At 36.9% G+C, this 26,690-nt stretch overlaps 1 protein-coding gene across 2 annotated transcripts in view; it reads left to right on the top strand.

Annotated features, from left to right (window-relative positions):
• The first annotated feature begins 1,172 nt into the window (after positions 1-1,172).
• RAB18 (RAB18, member RAS oncogene family) overlaps positions 1,173-26,690 on the top strand; it is a 65,514-nt gene continuing 39,996 nt past the window's right edge. Inside the window, exons 1-3 of one of the 2 annotated variants that reach the window (XM_033105320.1) lie at positions 1,173-1,373; positions 5,572-5,627; positions 20,490-20,551. In XM_033105320.1, coding sequence (XP_032961211.1) covers positions 1,306-1,373; positions 5,572-5,627; positions 20,490-20,551 — 186 coding nt within the window. In that variant the 5' untranslated portion in view covers positions 1,173-1,305. The remainder of the gene's footprint in view (positions 1,374-5,571; positions 5,628-20,489; positions 20,552-26,690) is intronic. The other variant, XM_033105321.1, reaches the window with a different exon arrangement.

Genomic DNA, 26,690 nt, shown 5'->3' on the forward strand with positions numbered 1-26,690 from the left:
AAAGCCAGGAATGGATTCGAGAACATTCATTCAATTAATTCCTTCAACAAATATTTATTTAGCACATATTATATGCCAGGAATATAGAGGCTATATCAAACCAGACAAAAGCTCTTGCTTTCATGAAGCTTCTCTTCTTTTTAGAGAAGGTTAGACAGTGAACAAATAAAGTAGTAAAATATCTAGTATTTCGGAGGGTGGTTAAGGGCTGTGCAGAAATATAATGCAGAGGTACAGGGAATGCTGAAAGAATTTGCAAATTTCAGTAGTATGGGTAGGGAAGACCTCATTAAGAAGTCGACATTTGAGCAAAGACCTGAAAGAGGTGAAGGAGCCATTTGAACATCCAGTGAAAGAGCTTTTCCAGGTATTTAAAAAATTAATTTCTAACTTTATGCTAATTTTATTAACATGTATTATTTAATCAAATATCTATTAATCTGGCATTAGGTGCAAGTATAAGAAGATAAAACACAAGAACTAATTTTTATTTACTATTTGTCTTGTTATCAGGCATTTTGCTAGGTATTGTGTATATGTTGGTAACTTCACTAAGATTTACAACTTAGTAAAGGAGACACAATTCCTGTAGTTGTGGTGTAGCAGTTCTTGAAGTTGCATCACCAAAGGTTTGTATGCACCTGATCTACCTGAAGTTTACATTTCCCTTTGAAGATGAACTGAGGTGTGAGGGGTCCTCTTCAATCTCAGAGGATAAGCCAAGAAGTGAACAATAACCAGTCACATCTTTTATAGATCACTTGAGTTTACAAAGTGTCTTCACAGATTAACTCACTTAATCTTCATAACAATTCTAAGAGGTATTATTGGAAACAGGCTCAGAAGGCTAGGTAATATAAAGCGGTTATACAGAAGAGTTGGGACCTAAATTTAATGTCGTCTGGCTTCAATCACAACGCTTTTTCCACTGCAATGCAGCTGTTAGGAACAGCTGCTGAAATAAAACAGCGTGATACTCCTCCCACTCAGCTTTCCCAAGGACACCAACGAAGCAAGGTTAGGTTAGGGCCAGGGAGGAGGAAAAGGCTACGAACAGTGAAATCCACACGGCTCTCCCCATCTGCGCTTGCGCAAGGGAGGAACCGTCCCCCGGAAGGACGTCTGGGACTCTGGTTTTGCGCAGACGCAGAGCTACCTCAAGGCGGAAATGGGCCTTCCCGGCTCGTGCAATCTAAACCAAAAAGGTGGCAGTTGCGGAGCAGCGCGCATGCGCGGATAGGTCTTCCTGGTAAACGGTTGAGAGCCAGAACCGAGCTGCTGGGCTCGGAGTGGAGCGGGGTTAGGATGGACGAGGACGTGCTGACCACCCTGAAGATCCTTATCATCGGCGAGAGTGGCGTGGGCAAGTCCAGGTGAGGCGGGTCTGCGGGCCGGTGACGAGGGCGGCGGGCCTCTCTGCCTCGGTGGCCGCTGTCTCCTGGGCCGCGACGGAAACGGTAAACGGGCTCGGGCCGGTCTGGGTCGGGCTCCGCTCGCTCCCTCCCGGGCCTCTCCGCCGCGCGGTCCTGCGGCCCCTGACCCCCGCGACGGCCTGGTTCAGGGTCACTGCCGCACCCGAGTTCCCTGGATTTATTTCCCCCTGTCGCACAAAGCAAAAAAGGAATTCCAAGGGCCGCCACTTGGCCGGCTGTTCTGCGGCGGCGGAGCCTAGGGCGTGGCGGGCGTGTTTGGGCCCGAGTGCCGCCGCGGCCCCGTCTCGGCCCCTCGGGGTTCAGGCTACCTGTCACCCCTCGAGTTAACTAAGAGCTGTAACTTGACCACTTTGGGATTTCTGTCGGGCTTTCTCTAAATACCCAGTCTTCTACGCAGAAAGTTTGGTGACTCCTTAAATCACATTCCTGGCCTATTTTGGTGCACCCCGTTGCTGCTGCTTTTATGTTTTGTTTTGTTTTGTTTTATGAGTCAGCTGTGAAAGAACTTATTGGTCTTCTGACTACTTGAATAATCCATTTTGGTCTAAGATGCTAGAGCTTAAGCTGCGGACCTCCTTTGAAAATTTGGGTAATTTGAAAATAAAGTGTACTTATTACTTCTCATTCTGCCACATCATAGAGAAGTAAGAGAACAAAGTAGTATTGGGCCTTTTCTTTCTTGACACTTTCTTGGGGGAAAATAATATTGACAATATCTAGAGTTGGATATAAAGTAAGACTCGGAGCTCGGTGGGTGTTGCAAGAGGGTAGTGATTTCATCCAGATCTTACAACAAAGTTCTCTGGGTAAAGTTATCTTTGCCGTCTGATTATGAGTAGGTTATATTGTAGGCTGCCTTGATCTTTAAACAATATTCAAATTCCAGGAGCTATAAGCAATTTCACATTTTAGCTATACCTTCTGATAAACTTATCTTTCAGATCACGTCATAAAGTTTTATTTACCGTTTTAGATACTTAAGGGTTTGAAATCTTATTCTGTAATATGTTCTGAAATTTTATATATTTTTAAAATATGACAACACATTTTCATAGTTTTCCTCATTTAATGTTATATATATATCGGAGTAAGGGAATTTTACATAACGAGGAATAAATTATTGAAGCGCTATGGGCTAGCCACATAGTACGATTTGTGTGTGTATGTTACTTAGAGGGCTGAATAAAATCATTTCATGATCACCGTCTATTCAATTTGAGGATTAAGAAGTTAGTTAATATATTTAACTTTGTCTTAATAGTAATTCCATAGCCTTGTGACCTTTTTTGTCTTGAGATGTGATTCTCATTTAAGTTAAGGCATATGAAATTGCTGATTTTTTTCAGTCAGTGATGGTTGTATATCATTTTATGTGGTTGAACCCAATACATGTTTGGTTGGCACTTTTTGTAAATGTGTGGATGACTAGTTAAGCTATGTTAAAATTTTCTGGAAGTTTAATTGGAGGTACAATGTTTACATAGTTGAGGTTATTCCTTTAGAGTAAAATATATTAAGTGGATTTACCGATTTCCTTAGTTCCTGCCTCTCAAATTTTTTGGATCTAATCTGCCCAGACTTTTTCTCAGTATTTAGTGGTGAGTGATCAACTCACAGCAAAATTTGAACACCTGTAGCTATCTCTTTCAAGGAAAGATTACATTTAAAGAGAATGTTGTCTTATTTTTCTAGTTAGATATACATTATTGTGTATATAATATGCTATGGAAAACAACCTTGAACACATATCTTTCTGGATATGATGAGAATAAATGACTACTAAAATAGAAGCCTATGCTTTTTAAGACAAGTTAGTAGAAAAACATGTCATGGGTATAATCTTCAAGGGTTGTTCTAATAGTTTGTTTCTGTTTCTTTACAGATCTAGAGTTAGTGGAAGCGAGATATCACTTGTGTTGTTGTGAAATCATTGCACAACAAAGAATATCTTAACTAATTCATATTAGTAGGTTATTTTTCCAGTTTATTTCAGACTCTTAAGAGTGTAATGAGCATGTGTGTTAGCAGCCAGGAGATCAGGACTATGAAACTAGTGCTGCCACTGGTGTGACCTTGTGTATGATACTTGAACACACTAGGCCTTCATTTCTTCATGTGAAAAATGAGGTTGGAATAGAAATCCTTCAAACCCTGTTTAATGTTAGTTAATATGTAAGATTCTTGATTCCAAACGGAAGTAAAAGAAGTTGCAGTGTTTCAGAAATTGGAAAGGATTATATAGATCTTCTGTTATGTAAATTGCTGTCCCTCCTATGTCCTTTTATCCCCATCCTTCTTTGCTAATTTCATTTGTAAATTAAGAAATGCAGATTAGTTATAATCACACTGTTTATTATAAATTTGGTCTCCTCTTAGTGGAGTGATGGCAGTTACTCCTTCCATCTATAGCTCTGCATGGAGAGTATTTTGCTCCTTTAACTGAAAATATGAAAGCTTAAATATACATCCTGTAGAGCTGTGGTTCTTAATCAGTTTTAGGTTGTGGATTCCTTTCAATGTCTAATAGGGAAATGGTCTCTCTGCCTAGAAAAATACATGCATAGAGTACAGAATACATTTTGAGCTACCATTGTATCCCTGGCTAAAGATCTGCTGATTTCTACTGAGCCTGGACTAAAATTGGTTGCTTTGCACCATACCATTTCTTGCCTTTCCTGACAAAGTATCATTGATGACAAGAGTTGTTGTAAAGATTAACAATTAATTATGTAAGAAAAACCCCTGGCTCAGTGTCTGTCTCATTGTTGTCATGTTGTCATGTAGTAAATAATAGCCAATACTGTTGTTGTTATTTGTATTATTTAGGTATTGTTATTACTACCACAACCCTATGAGGTTATGTTAACTTATGTTTTTGTAATAGTATTTTCTGTGATGACCAAGTACAGATATATACCTTTTCTCTTCCTAAATTATGGGTGACTGAAATTTTTGGTGAAATTTTCACATTAGTTAATTTAAAGTTTACTGTTGGGGAGAGAAGAAAATTTTTGTAAGTAGTCTTTTAAGGTTCTTATTAGTGCTCTCACCTGACTCATGTTGAAAGTAAGTAACAATAGTTATAGTCAAGGGAGTTCAATGTTAAGTAGAAAAATCTACAATTTGATTCTCTGTTCTACTTTGTTTTTGTGGTAAACACAGGAAAGCAAAACAAAGAAAGGGAGAGTTAATTCTTCAAATACAATCAAGGATACTGGGTTTGGGAAGTCTCAGGAGGCACTATGTTTTGCTGTATACTCTTGACCCCCCCAAAAAAAAATCTCTATAACAGCAATAATTACAACCCATAGAAATATTTTTCTGCAACTCAGACATCTAATAGCTTTGCCTTTATTTTATTAATGCAAACAGGTCAATAGAACAGTCTTGTCCTACTTTAGGAGATAATCTGAGGGAAGATTGATTAATTTTATAAATCCAGGGCTTTAACAAAGGCTTAGATTTTATTTTTGAACAGCTTCTAATAATTGACACTTCTGCCTCATATTAAATAAAACAATTCTGGGAGATGGAAAATCTTAGAGTACTTTTCTAATCTGGTGTCTTGCTTTCATTTCACCCTTCCTTTTTAGTTTCTTTACTTTTTCCTAGGTTTAGGCCTTTGTTAATCTCTCACCATAACTGTGGCAGCTGGCTCCTGTTGATTTTCCTACATTTTTTTGCTGGCACTAACTTTTCAAATGTAGAGCAGTTCTAGCCATTTCTTTCTTTCAAAGCCTTCGGTAGCTCCCTGTTGCCTACTTGGTTTCACATACCTGGCATAACATTTGCCGGAATATACCCTGGGCCTCATGTGATCTTTCTGCCCTCACTTTTTAGTAGTATATCTTTTCATCCCACTGAGGTAGTACTACATGTCACAGTTGGGGGATTGTGTAAGGGAGCGTGGGAATATGTTTTCTAGTAAACTCTTGCTCTTGGGATTCTTTAATCGTCTCTCCAGTAATTTAATTCTTCTGTGTATACCTGCACCGAGGCAATATTTTGGGAGCAGACGTTTATCATATTCTTAGATGCATCTAATTCGTTACAAAATATAACACTCATGAACACAGTTATCAAATGATTAGAATGAAAAAGTCAAATTTCTAATGTGTCTTTTTAACATCTCTTTTAGCCTGCTCTTGAGGTTCACAGATGATACTTTTGATCCAGAACTTGCAGCAACAATAGGTAAGCCTACATTTAAAAATTTAATAGAAATGCCAAATATTTTCTTGCCTTCAGGCTGTTTTTCTAACTCCCCCTTACCCTCCTCTCACCACCTCATTGCTTCCATGTCTATTGAAATTTTGTTTGTCTTGCAATGCTTAACTTTGGTGTCATTACATTTCTGAAGCCTTTTTAGATCTTACCAAGCAAAAATAACTCACTTATCTGTTGTCTCGTGGCACTTTGTTAACACGGGATATTACGATTATCTGTAAACACAGTTTCTTTCCTGTACTGTGGATTGTCTTTGATTTAGCAACATCCAATTATCTGAATATTTATTGTATGACAGGCACTGTCCTAAGAGGTGGGGTTATAATGATGAGTAATACAGGTTAGGTTCCTATCATCCTGGACCTAACAGCACTGCCTAACAATAGAATGTGTTAATTTTTAGCATTTGTTACAGTATCTGGCATGAATTTGGAACACAACATACTTATCAATATTAGTTATTAAAGATTGTTAGGAGCAGTGACACCTAAATGCCTTTTTAAAATGAAATTTAGATTGCCTGAGAATGGTTTGCCACACTCATTTCTTAGACTGTATGAAAAGATAGAGCTAAGTAGTTTGGTATCTTGTTTAGGGAGTAGGTGACAGTATAGAGATATCAAGAAACAGCTTGCAATAGTTGAAAGAGCTGAGTCAGAGCAAGACAGTGGTCTGGCTCTGCCTTGAACCAGTGATCTTGAGCAAGGCATTTGACATCATTGCCTTCATCTGTCTCAATTGCCTTCAATTGAGAAGTTTTGGTGAGAGGTAGTACATTTTAATTCCAGCTCTAAAATTTCGTGATTTGATGAGTAGAATGTAGTAAAGATGATCTCTAGCATTGTTAGGGGAAAATAGTTACTCTTAACTGGCTTTACTGTTTTCATTTATTGTGGGTATGTTTTTTGTTTTTTTATTCATTTAAAAATAATTTCGTACCTAGAGAAAAGTTATAAAAGTAGTACAAAGAATTCCTGTCTATCCAAATTCCCTAAATGTTAATATTTATCAGATTTACTTTATCATTCTTTCTGTACATACACATGGTTCTTGTTTTTTTCAAATTGTTTGAGATTAAATTGCAGACGTGATGTTTTTAGCCTCTAAATACTTTATTGTGTATTTCCTAAATGAACATGGATACAGTTCTATATACAGACTGATTTCACCAATTGTTCCACTAATATCTTATATGCAGTAAAAGAAAAAGAATTGTTTTTGGTCCAGGATCCAGTCCAGGATCACACATTGAATTCAGTTGTCATTTCTCTTTAGTCTCTTAATTTGAACAGTTCTTCGATCTTCCTTTGTCTTCTATAGCCTTGACATTTTTGAAGAATGTACACAGGTCAGTTATTTTATATAATATCCTTCAATTGCATTTGTACCCTCATGGTTAGATTTAGGTTATGTATTTTTAGCAGGAATTCTACAAAAAAAGTGCTTCTCTGAGCGTGGTTCATGTTTATATCATTACTGGTGATGGGACTTTGGTTACTTAAGGTGACATACGCCAGATTTGTCCACTGTAAGGGGTCATCCTGTCATTCCAACTGGTGGTTGTCAGATGGTGATTTTTGAAATCCATCATTCTGTCTAAATTTCTTATTTAGAATTCTGTGAGGAAGAGCTCTTCTTTGTTTCTATCAACAGAAACTCAGTGCTCTAAATGTTTAATAAATTATATCAGACATTACTTAGCTTTTGTATGCCATGTAAACATTTACAGATGTAGTCTACATATGCGTGAAAGGGAATTATTTAAAACATTATCCATTTTTTAAAATGGATAATCCATTAAAATGGATTTCAAATCCATTAAAATGGATTTCAAAATCCATTTTAATTTGGCTTTGGTATTTGCTTCTTTAAAAATTTTGTTAGTAGTAAAACTTCATTTTGCTTAGAATATGCCTGGTCATGGATAGCGAGGAGTGGAAGAATGGTAACTGGCAGGAACATAAACTCGCCTAGAATTAAAATTTTACTAAGGGAATGATCTTATATATAACATAATACTATTTATCTTCATTTCAAACTGAAATAGAATCTGGGGCCTTGCAGACGACAGATCTTGTGTTGTCCTTATGACTAAAAAGACTTTGTTTGCTTTAAAAACAAATATTAACACTGTGGCATACTGATGAGAATATATATAAATTTGTTCCCCAAATGGGCCCTGGGTCTGAAAAGTATCTTTTACATTTAGGCATCAGATTATTTTCTGCCTTAGTTTATAACCAATACACACGAGTTTTTAAAATAAAAACAATTAGCTCAATTGTTAAGGCCTTGTGAATATTAGTGTTTTGTGGAAAAGTAGTATTTTACATCACAGTAAAATATTAAGTAAGGAAAGCACACCTTTATCTTTCAGAAATATGGTGAGACACTTAAATTTCTGTCTTGTAGAAAATACTCTTTTAAGATAATTTTGGATTTAGGGTTTGAAGATGGTACTGTACAGTTGGCATTTCTTCTGGCAATTACATAGCTAATAACAACAAAAAGAGGGAAAAACTGAAACACAAACCCCATATTCCACTAAACTAGAAGATAGCTAAAACCCCAGGCCACAAAATAGGTGGAGTGGCTGCCAAAAGCAGTGGAGGTTAAGCAGGCTGCTTGTGAGAGGTAGGGAGAAGATGCCATAGCTTCAGAGCTCAGCACTAGCAAGAGATGCTTTATGAAGTTGAGAGGCCCACCTTGAGGTGCAAATCCCAAACCCCTTGTTTGCAAAAGCAAAATGGGAATCATTCCCAATAAATAAGAAATAAAACAACAACAACAAAAGGGGACTGACAATTAAGAAAGACATTCCTAAATCAAAGATTTCAAATGTTCAAACTGAAAATTCACTTTCTTGAGCTAATGGCAGGAGTCTCCCTACGCTTGGTTTGATTGTAAGAATTTGGGGAGACGAAGCTAAACAGGAGTTAACATGAACAATCCACTTGGGTATTTGTCTGTGTTTGTAGTAGTAGGGGAGGAGCTGTGCCTTTGCATTGGGAAAAACCTCAAGGCCGTCTATCTCCATTGGCTGGTGAGAAGTAAAAAAAAACTAAATTATTTTCATGGAAAACCCTGAATCAAGAAAAAGTTTAGCTGGTTTAGAACTGGAGCCATTATGCATGGCCTGCCTATAAATAGCTTGTCCAGGAAAACCCCACCTCCTTCAGAGGTAAAAAATCAAAAGGAAGTCGGCTCAAGGCTACTATCACCATTCAAGAATTAAAAAAGAAGAAAGGAACAGAAACAGAAAGGACAAATGAAGAATACTCACCAGAAAATATATTGCTGTAAAGAAGATGAAAATCATGCCAAAACATTGTGTCATGGATTTAAAAACCTTAATGAAAGTATTTACCTCTGAGAGCACAAAGCAGTGATATGAGAGGCCGGGGAGGCGATAGTGTGACTATGTAAGCAAATGCAATGTAAGCTTATTGAGAGGAAAGAAAAATAAATAAGAAAACAAAATCACTGAAATGAGGGTGAAATTGGAAGTCACAAGGGCCAATAGAGACTTGGGAAATACAATAAAGGACATGGAAGCTAGAAATGGGCAAAGTGGGTAAAATTTACCTAAATGAATTAAAATGTTAAAACTAATTAGAGAGAAAATGGTAGAAATGGAAATTAGAAAAAGGATATTTATATATTTAAAGATATAATTCAAGATAACATTTCAGACATCAAAGTAACATACACAAACACACACAAAATTGCAAGAATATTTTGACCAAGTTTTTTTGTTTGTTACGTGGGAGTGTTTAAAAAAAAGAAGGTATTAAATTTCTTTTTCTGCTATGACCAGGCCATATAATGGTATTTAAACAGATGCTGACCTGAGGTCTTAATCAGAATCATAGATAGAATTGGTTGAAATTTAACCGTGGAGAGTAGTAGATCATTGTAGAAATTAATTGCACTATATGTAATCTGGTTAAATAGGCCACATTTTCTTCATGTTCAAGTTTTTCTTTTTTAGTTTACTCTGTTTTAGGTAATTGTTGAATATAAAAAAAAAGTGCTGTAAGTAAAACTTCTGTCAAATTAAAAAATTAGAAAATTTTAAAACCAGTTCTCTATTTAAGACAGGCTCACAACCTATTTCTTAATCTGTTTGTAAGACTTAAAATTGTTAAAATATTGAAAATGTTTTTTAAGGGTGATACATTTCAACTAAAGTTAGACAAATTTGGATTGTTATTGGTTGAATTATATCAGTGATTCTTATCACTCCCTTGGTAAACTTAAAAAAAATACCTATGACTATGCCCTTATATTACCTGGTTGGCTTCTAAGGGTAGAGACCAAATCTGTTTCCATCTATAATTTACCGTATAGTTTGGGCTTTCTTATCAAAATATAATTTAATTAAAATGGAAAGTAGTAAGTTTATTCTTGTTTGATGCCATAACATGCTTGTTAAAAATATTTGGAAATATGAGACAATTCAAAGAAAAATGTAACTATTCTGTTCATATAATTTCATTCAGTTAAACACTTTACTTGGAATAAAGTGATAAAAATGGCACCAGCATTTCTTTATTTAGAATAATGTCAAATGGCAAATACTTCATCATATTTAAGTAGTTTCTTTTTTCTATTTTACTTAGAGGTTTTATTAGGAAAGGTTGTGATTTTTTTTCATATGCCTTTTCAGCACTGATAGACTTTTTTTTAACATTGAAATATCCTTGTTTTCCTAGATAAGTCTTCACTCATATTGTTTGATATATTTCTGGATATTTAATTTAGAACTTTTACATCTATTTTTATACATAAGATGCTCTCTGCTTTTTTGTAATTTTTAAAAATCAGGATTTGGTATTAAAGTTGCACTGGTTTATAAAATGAAGGAGCTTTCCAACTTTTAAAATTGTCTTTAGTGGCTTCAGTATTATTGGAATTAATCTGTTCTTTAAAGATTACGTTTCACCTGTGAATCAATCTGATCCTGTTCCCTTCTTTACCATTCTAACCTCTTCAAATTTTCTATTTCTTAGGACAGTCTTGGGAGTGTAATTGGGAAAGCATCTCAACTTATCTCTTTTAGTGGCACTTGTAAGTTAAGTGCAATTAGTTAACTTATCTCTTAAGTTGATATTCTTTTAAACTTCATTATCTGAACTTATGCTCCTCTCTTGTTTCTTGACTTGTAATTTTTGGTATACTTTTGTTGTCTCTCTTTTCTAAGGAATGTGTCTGTTGTATTGTTTGAGGAATTACTTTATTTTCCCCCCTGTCCTTTCTACTTTTCTTTTGGTTTATTTTGTTAGTTTCTTAAGGTGAATATTAATTTATTTTTAGTCTTATTCTTTAATAAAGATGTACTCTAATAACAAGTTTTACTGTGTTCCATAGGTTTTGGTGTGGTGTGTTTTATTTTCATTGCTCCCTGGATAGTTTGAATTTTCAGTTTGAATATGTGAAATCTTTGATTTAGGAATGTGTTTCTTAATTTTATTTCTCATTTATTGGAAATTATTCCCTGTTGGAGTAAGACCACTCACCCCTTTTCCAGCCTCATGTCCACCAGCAGGCGTCAAGTTGGAGCTTCGCAATTCAGCCAGACAAGACCTTCCTCCACACCCTCTTTCCTCTCCAAAATCTTTTATTTTGCTGTTGCTATCTGCAGTAAGACCATGAGGCATCACAGGGTTTTTCCCTCTTTAAGTAGTCACCACAGAAAGCCCTGGTCTGCCAGGGTGTTCTTCATCCCCCAGATTCTAATCTTTATTAGGTACATCTTCTCTCATCCGCAGCTCTCAGTCCTTCTCAACTCTTAAAACATGTTTAACTTGTCCTCTGGGTCACCAGAGCATTTATCACATTTTATTGTTTATACTTTTATAATTGTGTGTAAACTCAGATTTTGGGTTCTAGGTCCTCATAATCTTGTTCTCCATTGGATCCTTTAAGCTTTTATAGTATCTCTCTTTTTTTTTAAAGTTTATTGAGGTGACATTTACATAGTAAATTACATAGTAAAATTACATAGATTTCAGGTGTACAATTCTGTATTACATCATCTATAAATCCCATTGTGTGTTCACCACCCAGAGTCAGTTCTCCTTCCATCACCATATATTTGATCCTTATAGTACCTCTTTTGATGCCCACTTTCCTTGCTGTCACTTAACCCTCACCACCACAACAAAACCACACTAAAAATGCAGGTAAAGCAGGAATTTTTATATTCCTTGATAAGAAGGGGGAAATTGACTTAAAGGGGTAAACACTTTACCTATCTAGACCTTATCTAGTAAAGGAGCTGAGACTAAACCCATCCTCCTAATTTTTAACTTGGTATTTTTTTTTACCACATCAACTCAACAGTAAGAAGGATCAAATGCAGATTTGAACAAAATGTGAGAAATGCTAAACATAAGAGAGAAGCAACAGTTATATATATCAGCTAACTAAATATGAATGGATATTCTAATAATTCTGATGTCAGATGTAGTTGAAGAGCACTTAAAACAAATAAGGAAAGGTTGAAAATGAAAGGATGTGCCAGGCAAATGTAAACGATACAAAAGCAGAGGTGGTAATATAATGTAAGTTGGGGTAGAATTTAAGATTAATGCATTGGATAGAATAAAATAGGATATTATGTAATGATGAAAGGTCCAGTTAATTAACAGAGCAGCTGTAACAGTCATAAACATATATGCAAAATCTGTCCATAACATAAGAGAATTTGATTAAAATAGTTATTGGATTTGTTATGTCTTTCATAATTAGATAGATCCAAAAGACACAAATAAGGCCATGTGGAAATAGAATAAACACAATCAACAAATCTTTTGAATAAAAAACTTGTTACTTTAAAAGCCCCTGGAAAATTTTCAAAAAATCAGTCTTGAACTTGACAACAAAATAAATCTTATATTTAAAAGAAGCAGAAATGATACATGTTCTCTGATAATTTATTCTCTCAGAAAATAATTTTGACCTATTATGTTCCTAGCACATTACATGTTGATCGCAGTATTTAAAAAAAAAAAAATCATACCGTAAAATTGACTTGTGTTTGGTATACGGTTATTTGAATTTTAACTTAAAACTTATGTATTATAACAATGTATATGGTCATACTATTACCACCACAATTGGGATGTCAGTTTTCATCATCCCAAAAAAGGACCTAATAATGTTATCTCCCTTGTTAGTCATACGTTCCCCTGCCTTTAATCCCTGGCAACTACTGGTTGGTCCTCATTGCTGCAGTTTTGTCTTAGAATGTCATATAAATGGAATAATGTAGTATGTAACCTTTTCTGACTGAGTTTTTTCACCTAGCATAATGCCTTTGAGCATCATGCAAGTGTTGTACGTCAGTTGTTTGTTCCTTTTTATTGCTGAGTTATATTCCATTGTGTGGATGTTTCAGAGTTGATAACATTTACCCATTGTAAGACATTTGGGTTGTTTCCGGTTTGGGGTGATTATGAATAGACTGGTTATAAACATTCAAGTACAGGATGTTATATGAATATTAATTTTGTATTTCTGTAGAGTAAATACTCAATAATGGGATTGCTGGATTAAATGGCAAATGCCTGTTTAACTTTGAAAAACAGTTTGGCCATTTTTTAATAAAGTATCATTTTATATCACCATTAGCAGTATATGAAAGTTCCTGTTTTTCCACATTCTCACCTATTATACTTATAAGTATGATAAGCCTTTCAGATTTGAAACATTCTAATAGGTGTGTATTGGTATCTCATTGTGATTGAATTTGCATTCTCTAATGACTAATGCTGTTGAACATCTTTTAAAGTGCTTGTATGGCATTATCATATGTGGGTGGTGTGTGTGTGTGTGTATGTGTGTGTGTGAAGTGTCCGTTCAAATCTTCTGTTCATTTCTTAATTGGGTTTTTTCTTTACTCATTGTTGAAATTGAGAGTTCTTTATATAGTTTGCATATAAGTCCCTTATTAGATTATTTATACTTCACAAATATTTTCCTTCCAGTCTGTGGCTCCTCATGTCGTTAACAGGATATTTCTAAGAGCAGAAGCTTTTTATTTTGAAATCCAGTTTATCATTTTTTTCTTTATGGATGGTGATTTCAGTTTTGTAACTTTAACAGAAGGTTACAGTGATTTTCTCCTTTGTTTTCTTCTAGAAGTTTTATATAGATAACATAAAATTCACAATTTTAACTATTTTTAAATGTGCAATTCAGTGGTATTAAGTACATTCACATTGTTTTGCAACCATCACCACTGTTCATTTCCAGGACTTTTTGTATCGCCTCTCACAGGAACTCGGTACTAGGTAAACAATAACTCCTACTCCACTCTCCCCTCAGCCCCTGGTCAACTTTATTCTATTTTGTGTCTCTGAAATTGTGTAGTCTTGGTAACTCATAAGTAGCATCATATTAATACAATGTCTATCCTTTTGTGAGTGCCTTATTTCACTTAGCGTGGTGTGTTTAAGGTTCGTCCATGTTGTGTAGCATATGTGAGAATTTCATTCCATTTTATGGTGGAATAGTGTTCCATTCTGTCTATGTATGTACCGCATTTTGTTTATCCATTTCTTTTGAGTCCCTGGACCTAATTCCAATTTCTTGGCCGGGTGGGGGGGGAGGAGTTCCCATGCCACCAGTTCTGAAGACACCAGCTGGGTCAATTCTGACATGATCTAACCGGAGAGCGTGTCAGATCCCACAGGTTAAGGCTTCAGTCCTACAGGACTGCCCTCGCCCCTCTCGCCATCGCCCTCTTCAGATGCCAGTTGACATGCCAGGTTGTCACCTGTGCTCCTGACTGACTGGCTAAAAATCCCTCAAGTTTCTCCTCAGGTTTGATTAATTTGCTAGGGCAGCTCACAGAACTCAGGGAAACATTTTACTACATCACTGGTTTATTATAAAAGGCTATAAATCAGGAACAGGCAGATGCAAGCGATGCATAGGGGAAAGCATAGGGAAGGGGCCCTGAGCTTCCATGTCCTCTTCAAGCACACCGCTCTCCCCCAGTTCCCATGTCCCGCCACCCTGAGCGCTGTCTGATCCTTCCTTTTGGGTATTTTGTGGAGGCTTCATTACCTGGGCACGCCTGATTAAGTCATCGGCTATCGGTAATTGATTCGACCTCCAGCCCCTCTCCCCTCCCCAGAGGTTGGGTGTAGAACTGAAAGTTCCAACCATCTAATCACAAGGTTGGGTCTCCAGCCCCGCTCCACAGGTGGAGTCTAAAACTCATTTCATTAACATTTCTGCAAAAAAGCCATTGGAATTGTTATGGGGGTTGTGTTGAATCTATAGATTGCTTTGGGTAGTGTTGTCATCTGATCAATATTAGGTCTTCAAACTCATGAACACAGCATGTCTTTCCACTTATCTTTGTCTTCTTTATTTTCTTTCAACAGTGTTTGTAGTTTTCAGTGTGTAAGTCTTAAACCTCCTTGGTTAAATTTATTCCTGGTTATTTTATTCTTTTTGATGTTACTGTAAATGGAATGGTGTTTTTTTTTTTATTCTTTTTTTTTGGATTGTTCATTGCTAGTGTATAGATAGACATGCAACTGATATTTTTATGTTGATTTTGTATCTTACAACTTTGCTGAAATCATTTGTTAGTTCTTACAGTGTGTGTGTGTGTGTGTGTGTGTGTGTGTGTAATAGTAGTAGTAGTAGTAGAATCATTAGCATTTTCTATATATAAGAGTGTTTGAACAGACATAATTTTACTTCCTTTCCTATTTGGATGCCTTTCTTTCCTTTTTCTTTCCTAATTGTTCTGGCTAGAACTTCTGGTACTCTGTAAAATAGAAGTGGTGAGAGTAGGCATTTTTGCTTTGTTCTTGATCTGAGGGGAAAAGCTTCCATGTTGGGGAACGCGCGGTGGTGCTGGGAGGATGGAGAGCTTGGAGAGGACCTGGAAGCTCTGTGCTCCTTCCCTCAACCCTTGCCCTGTGCATGTCTTCCCTCACGCTGTTCCTGGTTGTATCCTTCTATAACGATAATCTAGTAAGTGAACTGTTTTCCTGAGTTCACTGAGCTGCTCTAGCAAATTAATCGGAAAGAGGAGGGGATCGTGGGAACCTCTGATTTATAGCCAGTTTGCCAGAAGCACAGGTAACAACCTGGATTTGCGATTGGCATCTGAATTGGTAGGTGTGACAGTCTTACGGGACTGAGCCCTTATTGGTGGGATCTGATTCTAACTCCAGGTAAATAGTATGAGGACTGGATAGTATCAGAATTGAATTGTTGGACGGACACCTAGCTATTGTCCCTGGAGAGCTGGAGAATTGCTTGTTGTGGGAAAACCCCACACATTTCTGGTCACAGAAGTGTTCAGTGTTGTAGTAGAGGAGAAACATAGGAATGTTTTTTCTTAGGTATTTTGCTTCTACTGTGAGCTCCTTGTCATCCACATGAGGAGGTTGAAAAGATAGTTTAGCTTTTTTGCAACGGGTTTGCCGCCGGAACACAGGGGTAGTGAAAACCGCTAAATCGAACCCAAAATGGGGAAGGAAAAGGCACACATCAACATCATTGTCACTGGACTCGTAGGTTCCGGCAAGTCTACCACTACTGGTCATCTGATCCACACATGTGGTGGGATCGACAAAGGAAGCATCGAGAAATTTGAGGAGGAGGCTGCCGAGATGGGAAAGGGCTCCTTCCAGTCTGCCTGGGTCTGGGGTAAACTGAGAGCTGGACGTGAGCGCGGGGTCACCACTGATACCTCCCTGTGGGAATTCAAGACCAGCAAGTATTACGTGACCATCACTGATGCCCCAGGACACAGACTTTATCAAAAACACGATTACAGGCACATCTCAGGCTGAACGTGCTGTCCTGATTGTTGCTGCTGGGGTTGGTGAATGTGAAGCAGACCCGTGATCGTGCCCTTCTGGCTTACACTGGGTGTGTAACAACTAATTGTTGGTGTTAACAGAATGGACCCACTGAATCACCTCACAGCCAGAAGAGATTCGAGGGAATCATTAAGGAAGTCAGCACCTACATTAAGAAAATTGGCTACAGCCCAGACACACTAGCGTTTGTGCAAATTTCTGGTTGAAATGCTGACAACCTGCTGAAGCCAAGTGCTAACATGCTTTGCTTCAAGGGAGAAAGTCACCCGTAAGGATGGCAGTGCCAGTGGAACTACGCTACTTGAAGCTCTGGATTGCATCCTGCCACCAACTCGTCCAACTGACAAACCTTTGTGTCTGCCCCTCCAGGATGTCTACAAAATTGGTGGTATTGGTACTGTCCCTGTGGGCCGAGTGGAGACTGGTATTCTCACACCCGGCATGGTGGTCATCTTGGCTTCAGTCAATGTAACAACTGAAGTAAAGTCTGTTGAAATGCACCATGAAGCTTTGAGTGAAGCTCTTCCTGGGGACAATGTGGGCTTCAATGTCAAAAATGTGTCTGTCGAAGATGTTCGTCGTGGCAATGTGGCTGGTGACAGCAAAAATGACCCACCAATGGAGGCAGCTGGCTTCACTGCTCAGGTGATTATCCTGAACCATCCAGGCCAAATCAGTGCCAGATATGCACCTGTGCTTGTCACACAGCTCACATGCCTGCAGATTTGCTGAGCTGAAGGAGAAGATTAATCATAGTTCGGGGAAAAAGCTGGAAGATGGCCCCAAGTTTTTGAAATCTAGTGATGCTGCCATCGTTGATGTGGTTCCTGGCAACCCATGTGTGTTGAGAGCTTCTCTGACGACCCTCCTGTGGGTTGTTTTGCTGTTCGTGACCCGAGACAGACAGTTGTTGTGGGTGTCATCAGAGCAGTGGACAAGAAGGCAGCTGGAGCTGGCAAGGTCACCAAGTCTGCCCAGAAAGCTCAGAAGGCCAAATGAATATTATCCCCAATACCTGCCAACCCAGTCTTAGTCAGTGATGGAAGAACAGTCTCAGAACTGTTTGTCTCAATTGGCCATTTAAGTGTAATAGTAAAAGACTGGTTAATGATTACAATGCATCATAAAATCTTCAGAGGGAAAGGAGAATGTTTTGTGGACCATTTGTTTTTTTTGTGTGTGGCAGTTTTTAAGTTATTAGTTTTTAAAATCTACTTTTTAATGGAAACAACTTGACTAAAACTCTGTCACAGAGTTTTGAGACCCATGAAAACAAAGAGTAATGAGAAAAAAAATAATTTACTCAAATCTTGTAGTTGGTGAGATCAAATTTACCTAAAAGATTCCCACTGCCGTCACCAGTGAAGACAAATTTACAGCCACTGGCGGGATGGAAGAACCAGGGTTGATGAAGAGGCTGTTTGAGCATGTGAGAGCTAAAGAGCTGAGTGTCAGTCCGCATATGAGTCTCCAGAGGAAATAAGGGAAGATGGCTGGGGAATGGGGACTCATGGAGTCTGAGGCCAGACGAGGTGCCCTTTCAGGCTACCCAGGTCTGTTGGCTTGGACGGTAGGACTCCAGTGTTTCCTGAGGGTGTGTGTTCTCTGTATCTTTCAGGTCTAATATATTAGAAGAATAACTTGGCAACAGTTATCGACATACAAATTGTACCAGTGACAGTGACAGTCATTAGATGTCCACAAACAGGAAATTATAAAAGAGAAAGGATGGGGGAGGGTAAGAAAACAAACATCCTGGAAGCAATGAGTTTCTTTTTGTGAGTAAACTAATTGCTGGTAGCTAGGAAAAGGTCAGATTGTTCTTGAGTGTGTTGTCTGGGGTTATTAAGAAAATAAAGTTTTTTACTCTCTGAAAAACCTTGAGAATTTAACTGTAGGATATGTATGACAGGCTGTCTCTATGTAATGTTTGCCAGTGGCCTTCATTTGGTACCTGTACTGAGTCAGAACCATTTCCTGTATCCAAATTTTCTTAGGTTTTGTTTTCTAAGGCAATATGTGTAAAATGTAAATAATTTCATATCTTTATATAGATGGTGCATTGTTTTTCTTAATCTAGACCTGGTGAATACAAGATTATTTAATATATGGGATTTTTTTTCTTTGTTTTGTTGGCTGCAAAGAAACTTTGCGGGTTTCGTTGGACTGTGTAATTGACACTGCCCTTTAACTAATTAATGGATACCTATCATTCTAGGCATGGCTTTATCAACTCCTTTATTACTGTAGCCCAAAGACCAAACTTGTTTTTCCTCTTAATCTTTGGCATACGGAAAGACCTGCAAAATGCACATTTTGAAATGCATTTTTTATTATTATTATTTTTTAAATTTATTGGGGTGACAATTGTTAGTAAAATTACATAGATTTCAGGTGTGCAATTCTGTATCACATCATCTATAAATTACATTGTGTGTTCACCACCCAGAGTCAGTTCTCCTTCCATCACCATATATTTGATCCCTCTTACCCTCATCTCCCACCCCCCAACCCCCTTACCCTCTGGTAACCACTAAATTACGTTCCCCAGATTAATTTTCAAACTCGTGGCCATCATGTGGTCACCGACTGCCCTCCAATCCCCTCTCCCTCCCCCCCACCCCCCACCCCTCCCGCCCATCTAGCAACCCTCAGTTTTTCCTCTTTGTCTCCAAAACTGTTTCTGATTAGTTCATTCACTTATTCTTTTCTTTAGATTCCGCAAATAAGTGAGATCATATGGTACTTATCTTTCTCTGTCTGACTTATTTCACTTAACATAATGTTCTCTAGGTCCATCCATGTTGTTGCAAATGGTAAGATTTCTTTCTTCTTTATGGCTGCGTAATACTCTATTGTATAAATGTACCACAGTTTCTTATTATCTAATTTGTATATGTAATGTATCATCAGAAATCATCCGAGAGTTACTAATATATTTCCATACTGGTGACAGGTGTTCTAAGCATTTAGTATGTGAGGGTGCTGCATGTTCATCTTTGTTGTGGCTTTCTGAATTAATTGTGACAAGCTAATAAGATCTTTTGAAAGTTTCTTTCCAAGCTTCTTGAGCTAAAGGTTTCCCTCTGGCCGGTGGGTGAACTGCATATTATTTTTGATATTGTGGGCAGTTACTGTTCATTTAAGCCAGATGGCATGTGTCAACTTGTTTTCCTGGAAAAGGAGAGGCTTCTTGGGGGGTTGCTGTAGTAAACTCTTATGTGACTTCTTAAAACTTCTTCTCTTTACATAAATTAGTACTAACAGAAGGTTTTCACAGAACTTTGAGCACCCCTCTTTCACTTCTGAAGATTCTTAGAGGGTTGGGCACAAATGTTTTTGAGTGTAAATTCTCTTTTTGAATTTGTGCAGTAGCAAGTGATCATTGATAAGGCTATATAAAACTAACTGTTTTATAGGATAAAAACAAAGAATTCATAAGACACGAGGTGAGTGGTCATTTTATATTTTTACCAGTCCTCCCAGTTGCCTACAGTCAGAATCTGAATTAGGGGGTTGATTGGCTGTGGACAACACTCTTAATAATGGTGTGTAGATGCTTAGGGAGCCCCTGAAAAATTGTCCCCATCCACAGTCATCCATAGATAGTCTTGTCTACTTTGGCACCGTGAATTTTAGGTCTTGGCTTTTAATGTGCGTAGTCCATCACCACCTTTCATTGAATTTTATTTTTTCAGTAAAATTTTTATTTTTTCAAGAAGTACAGGTAGGTGAGTGTTTGAATTCTACAGGCATCTGGTTTTCATTTATCCTGATTAAATCCTAAGCTGCTGAACTTTACTGACATTTTTGTTTTTTGTGTTTTTTTTTATCTTCACATTCATAACTAAGAACTTGGAGTGTGAATTTGGGTATTTGATAATGTGGCTTCTCTGTTTTCTGATTTGCTTGGTAATTGATTTTGAAACTGTATTTTACTGAGATTCTTATCAAAATTTTCATTTTTTTCAAGGTGTTGACTTTAAGGTGAAAACAATTTCAGTGGATGGAAATAAGGCTAAACTTGCAATATGGGTAAGAGTTTCTAAAATGCATTTGTATAAATGTTAATGTACTTTTTAAAGAAGCAAAGATGTATATATAGTGTTAGAGGTGAATGAACAATTTGTATTAAATAACTTTTAGGAGATTTGATGTTCATTAAAGGATAAGAAATAGTTATATCTTATAGTTGGGTAATTAAGCAGAGGCTTGTTTTACTTAAATTTTAAAAATATATCATCCCTTTATTCTGTTCTTTATATTCCACGTGTAAATGAGATCATATGGTATTTGTCTTTCTCAGTCTGACTTATGTCACTTAGCATAATACCCTCTAGGTCCATCCATGTTGTCATAAATGATAAGATTTCGTTCTTTTTTATGGCAGAGCAATTGTCCATTGTATAAATGTATCACAATTTCTTTATCCATTCATCTATTGATGGGCATTTCGATTGCTTCCATACCAACATGATGGTTATCAGGTGGGAGGGGGTTGAGGGGCTGGGTGACAAAGGTGAAAGGCTTGAGAAGTACATATTGGTAGTTACAAAATAGTCACGGGGTGTAAAGTACAGCATAGGAAATACAGTCAATAATATTGTAAAAACTGTGTATAGTGTCATGTGAATACTAGACTTATCAGGGGGATCACTTCATAAATTATATAAATGTCTAACCACTGTGCTGTACACCTTAAACTAATATAAAATAATATTAAATGTCAACTATAATTGGGAAAAAAATAGTCATGGGGATGTATAGTACAGCACAGGGAATATAAGTCAGTAATACTGTAATAACTGTGTACAGTGTCAGATGGGTAGTAGACTTACTGGGGTTATCACTTTGAGTTACATAAATGTCTAACCACTATGTGTTTTTTTTGGTACACCTGAAACTAATATAATATTGTATGTCAACAGTAATTGAAAAATAACTTTTTATAAATTAAAAAAAAAAAATGTCATCCCTTCAGAATATTTAAAAAGAGAACAAAGTATGAAAAAAAATTATCTTGGCTGCCAGAGAGAATCATTGTTACTGAATGTGTTTCTTTAAAGTTTAAAAATGCAAGTTAGACTGAACTAACATTAAAGGCCATTGTTGGGGAGAAAGGGAACGAAGTGATACTTAGAAAAAAACGTTTTTCATGTTTGTTAGTATAAATATTTATAAAATTTGAGTTTACCAACTTCAGATTTGTTTTTCAGTACTGATGCCCAGTCTTCCTATACTAGCTTCTTTGCTTCTTTTCATTCGCCTGTGAACCTGGCCATGTGACCCACATTGCCCGGCTATCTAGACCCCTTCGTGGTAATGCCGATTAGGTAGCATTAACTGTCACTCACACCCCAGATGCTCAGCGACCGTCTGTGTGCCCCTCTCTATCTTTCTCCTTCGTCCCTCCCTACCTCTCTCCCTTTCTTTCATCTATCTGTCTATCTGTCATGTCTCTATATCTGTCTTTAAATATGATTACTAATATATTAAATATATATTACATACATGATTTATGAAACGTACCATTTTAGGTATCTCATTTCTATATATGTACTATAATTAAATATTTAAATCTATTTTGTAACATGATAAATAATGTTAGAACTGGTCAGCAGTCATCAAATGGAGACATACTTCACCATGGTGGGTAAAGACTAAGTGCTGTCTGGGCATCAGTTACAGATCGAAACCCCACGTGTTTATTCCTTGTATGATCTCATTCATCTTCCTAGCATTCTCTGAATGGCATACTGTTCCTAACAGACGTTTCATCCGAAATAAGGAGTGTGTCTAATGTTTCTTCCTGGTAATTTTTTTCTAACATATAATACTTTACGTGATTGGTGGCCTATTTGCTCCTCTCCCCCAAAAACCTTTACTATCAATCAGAACTGTAATGCCCAACAGAAAGCAATTTGAAAAATGTTGGACTAGGTCATAGTGAAATATATTGAACAGTTTAAGAATGCTGGCTGCTTTCTGTACTAACGTAGTGGCCTGATTTTCCATGTGCTTTTTATAGTTGATTTATCATCAGTTTCTGCCCTTGGTACTACTTTGTGAAAGATACAGATTAGAGTAGGATCTGAGGCTTGATGGTTGTGATGAGATCTTTCGTACGAGAAGTTTTTTGTTTGTTGGTTCCTTTGTTTTTTATTTACTTTATAGTTTCTGCCTAATAAAAAGGCTGGCAGGTATTACTGAAGTGACATCTTTATCATAGACCTATAATTATTTTTTAAAGAGAGGTTTCCCCCACTATAAGGATAATACAGACTCATTCTAAAAAGGATCATTGAACAATACAAAATAGAGAAGAAAGTTTATCTTTAACCAATGTCTACATTTTAGTTAACATCTTTTAACATACCTAGACATGTGCCTACTGTTACACATAATGTATGTTCAATTTTTCAGAAGAAAGGATTGTATCTTATGTTTTTTCACCTGTTTGACCTTCACCCACACACTTTACACACTGTGTACATTTTTCTGTGTCAATGAGTGTAGAGGCACATCAGTTTAAGTGAACACCTGTATTCCCTCTTATGGATATACGTTACTTTAGTCACCCCTTAGGGAAAGAGATATTTACACTGTTATTAGTATTTCACAAAGATCAGCTGCTCTGATGGACATCCTGCTTTATACATCCTGTGTGTCCCTGGCCAGTTATTTTAGAATGTTCACCTAGAAGTAGAATTGTTGGCTCAAAGAATGTGAAGATTTAACATTGATACATATGAAATAGGCTGAAAAAACTCATATTTATTAATTATATTTTAAATGAATTTTTATATACTTTGCTCATTTTATATTAGCATTCATCTTTTTCAAATATATATCAAAATACTAGGTTTTTGTCAAATGCTATTTTTTTATTTTTAAATCCTATTTAAGGTGAATATATGTTAATGTTCTTTGTGTGTGTGTGTGTGTGTGTGTGTGTAAAATACTAACTTGTATGCTACCGACTTTTTTTTCAGTTTGTCATTTACCTTAAAATATTTTTTTTTTTTTTTTTTATTGGGGAAGGGATACAGGACTTTATTGGGGAACAGTGTGTACTTCCAGGACTTTTTTTCCAAGTCAGGCTGTTGTCCTTTCAGTCTTAGTTGTCGAGGGCGCGGGTCAGCTCCAGGTCCAGTTGCCATTGCTAGTTGCAGGGGCACAGCCCATCATCCCTTATGGGAGTCAAACTGGCAACCTTGTGGTTGAGAGGATGCGCTCCAACCAACTGAGCCATCCGGGAGCTCAGCGGCAGCTCAGCTCAAGGTGCTGTGTTCAATTTTAGTTGCAGGGGGCGGAGCCCACCATCCCTTGCGGGATTCATGGAATTGAACTGGCAACCTTGTGGTTCCCACTGGCCCATGTGGGAATCGAACCGGCAGCCTTCGGAGTTAGGAGCACGGAGCTCTAACCGCCTGAGCCACCGGATCAGCCCTCAAATCTTGTTTTGATGAGCGTGTTTGTGTGGGGAGTGAGGGGTTAGGGGAGATGTTCTTGCCATACCAAGGTTTTAGTGTTTATGTGGTCAGATCAGTTGTTTTCTCATGGTATCTGGGTGCCATGTCATATTTAGGAAGACCTTCCTCATTTGGTATTAGAAATAATGTGAATCCATAGTTTCCTCTAGTTCTTCTATGGTTTTATTTATGTCAATAAAATCAGTTCCTCTCCTACTTAGAAGCTCCTCTAGGATCGGTCAGATGGAATAATCAAGTGTAGCCCCACCCCAAAGCTTCCGGAAAGTACTGCATACATATCATGAACTACTACTTGGCACCTCTGAGGTTGTTTTTCTCTGTATCCTTCCCTTACTCCCACTTCCTATTATTTAGCTTTTCTAGATCCTTTCTAACCCTTTATACATCTCTGTCTTCAATAATCTTTTCTCTCTTCTCTCATCAGAGAATAAAACCACAGGATAAAGATAATGAGCTCTGCTGCTTTTATATTACAAAGATGTCATTACACTTACAGCGTATTCCTGTATTGAAAACAAACACAAGGAAAAATCTAACTTCTGACTATTTAAGCATATAAATTTTAGAGTTGTTTCAAATCCTGGTCTAGTACTAAGGCACAGTGTTTTTTGCCCAAATTATCATATCTACTTAAACATTTTTGTAGGTGAATAAAAAAATATCAAGACTTTAAACATCTGACCTAATTAAATAGTCACATGAAAATGTCCATCATGTGCAATATTTTAACAGTAAAACATTTTTTGCTTTGATCTTTACTTTGAAAACATTGGGCTTTTTGTATATTTTAACAGGAATTGGCAGTTCTGATTTTTATGTTGTTTCTTCATCAAAGCAGTTATTGAAGTTGATCTCAGTAAAGACCAAACGGAACAAAATTTATATTCAAATGTTTTCTGCTAGTTTTGGAAATTAATTTATTAAAGTATGGATATTGTCACTATGCAAATAAAATGACTTTTTTCCCATTGTAACAAAAGGTCTTGGGTGAAAAATAGTTCATGCTTGGTCCTTGCCCTGACCTGTATCGTATTGCCAGAATGATAATTTGCTTTAGATAGGAAGTCCACCACTTTATGCAGCTTTTAATATATATTACTGTTTGGAGTAAACACACAAATCGAATAATTTTAAATGCCAGAGGCAGATTTTGTAAGACACTTTGAGGCAAAGAAAATTTTTCTAAAGAGAGAAATATTTATTATCTCATAAATTTATGTGTTTAGAAAATTTAATTTTGATTTTGTTACTTTTTCACTTCAACGTGGCATGGGTCGGGGAGCAGTTGTAGTGGTGAGAATCTGGAAGTAAGGACATTCTGCATTTATGTAAGCTTATCTGTGGAAGAGTAGTGGATGTACAGAGTAGTCTACGTTGAAATTTCATTTCCTAAGTTTTCTTTTCTTGGTCTATATATTACCTCAGACACTCTCTACCTATTCTTATTTTCTTAAAGCATTGTCTGTATTGGCCATTCAAAGAAACTAGGTATTGCTGGATCCCGTGGCTGCTGGTTTAAAATTCCTCTCCAATCTTAAAAACCTCTTAGAGGTTATTAACACTTTTTATATCTAAAGGAGCTTCTGTTTGCCCCATAGCTAAACTCACGTTTTACAAACATGGGACTGGTGACTAAATTGACATTTGATACACATATTTACTTTTTTTCAGGTTACTTTACATTAGCAGACTGCAAACTTTTTCTTTTATTAAAAGACTTGATAGTAAATATTTAGTGCAACCCTAAGGTGGGCCATATGGCAGTGTATAAGTGAATGGGTCTGGCTGTATTTCAATAAAACTTTAATAAAAGCTCACATAATAAAACAGGTAGTGGGCTGAGGCAGCAGATTGCCAACTGCTGCTTTGCATAATCTTAGGTACCTTGAAGCCGTAGCCTAAGGATGGTAGAAAGAAAACAGAGGGAACCAGGCCCAGAAGCAGAGGCTTGTTAATTAGTTTGTTCTTTTTTTTAAACAAAAGTTGAGCAGTTGTCTCCATGCACTGGGGTTAAACTGGTGATTAAGCAGATGAGGTCCCTTCCTCATGAAATCTTATTTGGTTTTATGCATTATCCTAAAAGAAGATACATAGAAAGCACTTTTAAAAAGTTCAAGCTAAGTTTGTTTTCCTAAAATAAAACACTCCTGTATCTCTTGTGGTTCTCAACCTTGATTCTATGTTAGAATCCCTGGGAGGATCTTAAAAATTCTGTCATTCCCTAGACCAGTTAAGTCAGAATCTTTGGGGGTTGGATACAGGCATCAGTATTTTGCTTTCTTTCTTCTTTCTCTCTCTCTTTTTTTTTTAAAGGTAACAGATCATTACTAGGCCCTTTTTCAGAATTAAGAAATAAAAATATTAGCCAACTGTATTTTTAGAATTAAAATTTAGCCTGCCATCAGTTGGCCTAGGTAATGACATCACAGTATAAGTGACTAAAGAGCCCTTGAAAGGCTGGAAGTCAGAAGACCAAAGGTCTAGTCCTGTTTCTGTGTAACCTTAAGCAAGTTATTCCACTTCTATGTGACTCAGTTTCCTCAAAAGAAAATTGGTATTGGTATTGCCCTCCCCCAAGGAATAGTGTGTGAAACTAGAACATGCACCAAGAAAGACTGCTGAACATCAGACAGTGATACGACCCAGTATTGTTGAGACAGGTAAAAGGGGAGATAGCAGGT

The sequence above is a fragment of the Rhinolophus ferrumequinum genome, chromosome 5 (genome assembly GCF_004115265.2).
Source record: "Rhinolophus ferrumequinum isolate MPI-CBG mRhiFer1 chromosome 5, mRhiFer1_v1.p, whole genome shotgun sequence".
In the NCBI taxonomy this organism is placed as follows: Eukaryota; Metazoa; Chordata; class Mammalia; order Chiroptera; family Rhinolophidae; genus Rhinolophus; species Rhinolophus ferrumequinum.